Source organism: Arachis ipaensis, chromosome B1 (assembly GCF_059453495.1).
Source record: "Arachis ipaensis isolate K30076 ecotype BB chromosome B1, ASM5945349v1, whole genome shotgun sequence".
NCBI classification, from domain to species: domain Eukaryota; kingdom Viridiplantae; phylum Streptophyta; class Magnoliopsida; order Fabales; family Fabaceae; genus Arachis; species Arachis ipaensis.
The window spans coordinates 26,954,785-26,957,185 of NC_142436.1; the positions used below are offsets into that span (position 1 = coordinate 26,954,785).

At 29.1% G+C, this 2,401-nt stretch overlaps 1 protein-coding gene across 2 annotated transcripts; it reads right to left on the minus strand.

Annotated features, from left to right (window-relative positions):
- Positions 1-845: 845 nt before the first annotated feature.
- Positions 846-2,007, minus strand: WIH1 (cysteine-rich TM module stress tolerance protein). Of its 2 annotated transcripts, XM_021119563.2 has the most exons (4): positions 1,837-2,007; positions 1,608-1,696; positions 1,360-1,522; positions 846-1,123 (listed from the first exon to the last, which is right to left on the minus strand). In XM_021119563.2, the coding sequence occupies exons 2-4, from the start codon at positions 1,660-1,662 to the stop codon at positions 1,078-1,080; spliced, it is 264 nt and encodes an 87-aa protein (XP_020975222.1). In that variant the 5' UTR covers positions 1,663-1,696; positions 1,837-2,007; the 3' UTR covers positions 846-1,077. The 2 variants fall into 2 exon arrangements, with proteins under 2 accessions (XP_020975222.1, XP_020975212.1); XM_021119553.2 differs by lacking the exon at positions 1,837-2,007 and having other exon boundaries at positions 1,608-1,828.
- Positions 2,008-2,401: the final 394 nt, after the last annotated feature.

Consider the following 2,401-nt stretch of genomic DNA (forward strand, 5'->3'; position numbering starts at 1 on the left):
GCACCTCCTTAGTTTTTTAGTTGGTTAAATTCTATTGAAGTTGCAGTTAGTTTCTTGACTTAATATTAGATGAACTTGTATATATATAAACGTCCTTAGTTTGTAGGAGATACAATAGTTCATTTTTATAATTTAATTTCATCTTTTTTTTTTTCTATTATAATTCTTCTCTATAGTGTATAATTTTATTTTCTTTTTCTATAATCCAAATGTACCATTATTCATTCATGTAACACATAAATTTTGATGTACAACACGACAATCTTAATTCATACATGAATTTTTAGAAGATTACATAACTAAAATATTAACTCGCTCAATTAACAAAATATATTTACAGTAAAAATTTGTGTTATATCAAAAACTTATGTGCTTTTTTAAAAAATTTATATGCTATATGCAAAAATTTATATTTTATATTGATAAATATGTTATGTAAAATTTTACATTATATACTTCAAAAATTTGTATACTATACTTAAAAATTTGTATTCTCTCTTAACAAAATTTCAAAAAATGCAAAAAATACAACACAGCTCTAATTATGCACTAATAAAACGCATGTGCACACATTTTTTTAAGAATATCTTTTGTTAATAATAAAAGAACTTAATTAAATTTAATTACTGAAATAACTTGTACATATAGCATGACTGATTTGTAATTTATATTAGGTGCCACATTATAAATTTATATTAGGTGCCATATATATTATAGATAGATTCACTCATCGAAGCGCGGAAGCTCGATTGCTTTTACCTAAAATCTAAGATCGAGATAAATTATTACCGCACGTCACGGAATTAGGCACGCGAATACATGGAACATGAATTCAATCGAATCGATGGGAAAACTAAGCCGATACTAAATTGACCAAACTAATAAAGAATCCAGACACTTTGGTGATTTGCTGAGAGTCATAGTATAGTGGTAGTAGTAGATCACACATTCTGAATGAAAAATATATTCTACGAATAATAATGAGAGCCTAAACAGATTAATGCTAATTCACAAATAAAGCTGATGAAAGGTGTGACTCAGGCCTCAATCATCCAAATCTTATTTATTCTTCAGACCTCAAAAACACGCGTCCAATAGGCAACAGCAGCATAGTGCCGCTAAACTGCAAAATATAACACAAATTAAATCTTTTTTTGACCGAAAAGGATCTCAACAAATCAAAACTTGAAACAGTTACTGATATGATCAAGAGTTCAAAATTGGCAAATAGTTAATTTTCTTTTATGACTAATATCTTAAAACCTTTGACCAAAAGAAAAACAAAACAAAAATTGAAGGAATGGGCGATCCGGAAGCTCTTAAGAAAAGGAAAGAATAAAAGAAAGAGTGGGTTCTTACCATCCTTCAAGAAAACCAGTTTCTTGTCTAGGAGGAGGTTGTTGAGCATACTGTGGAGCATACGCTTGTTGTGGAGGATACCCTGGTTGGGGGTACCCTGGTGGTGGGTACCCTTGTGCTGGAGGGTACCCTGGAGGTGGATAAGCATCCTTTGGTGGATACCCTGTCAAAACCAATTAAATTCAAGATCCCCAAATAAAAGACCTAAATATGAGGAATCAAGCAAAAATAAGAGATAGAGGGATTACCCTGTGGAGGAGGAACACCCACTGGTGGTTGTTGCTGATGATCGTAGTAGCTCATGTTGAATCTGATGTGTCGTCTTTTTCGCAAGCACCTGAATGAATTTCAAACACGAATTGTTCGTGGGAGAGGATCAGGGATTTATATATATAGAGAGAATCAAATTTGATTGGCGGCGGGAGAGAGTTTTTGATTGAAAGAAAGAGGATAACACACACGGAAGTTTCGTCTTACCTTCTCGTGACTGAACCGACTAAGGAAGCTAAATAAGGAATACGCGTTCAAGTTCAACGGACTGCAACGGCTCCAATAAATATAAAATCGCTTCTCAAAAGATTCCAAAATGCTTTATCTTTATGTGAGTGATAAAAGAAAATAAAAAAGTAAATTAATTGCTTTTGTGTCGCCTTCGCCAGCATACAGTAGTTAGTTTATAATAAAGTATTTAGTTCGTTACGCAAAAATTATTTGAAATTTAAGATTGTTATATAATTCAATTATTGTTATAATTTAAATATTTAGTTAGAATTGAAATGTTAAATTTACAGTGGAGTTAATTTTAAAAATTTAAATACTAAAGATGTAATTAAATAATAATTTAAAATTTATAATTATTCGAAATTTTAAATAATTTTTGTATAACAAACAAAATATTTTATTTAATCTGTATCTATTAATTAAAGAATTTAAATTTAAAAAATTAAAAAACACTAATAACAAAAAGATATTAATAAAATTTTAAATTAGTATTTGTACAATAAATCAAAATTAAAATTTTAAATTATAAATTATAAATTAA

What these genes read in the sequence shown, in the direction of transcription:
- WIH1 (XM_021119563.2), bottom strand. Translation starts at nt 1,662, where the DNA reads ATGAGCTACTACGATCATCAGCAACAACCACCAGTGGGTGTTCCTCCT. An exon ending in GGGTGTTCCTCCTCCACAGG is followed by an intron (nt 1,523 to 1,607) that starts GTAATCCCTCTA and finishes TGGTTTTGACAG; the next exon opens with GGTATCCACCAAAGGATGCT. An exon ending in ACTGGTTTTCTTGAAGGATG is followed by an intron (nt 1,124 to 1,359) that starts GTAAGAACCCAC and finishes TATATTTTGCAG; the next exon opens with TTTAGCGGCACTATGCTGCT.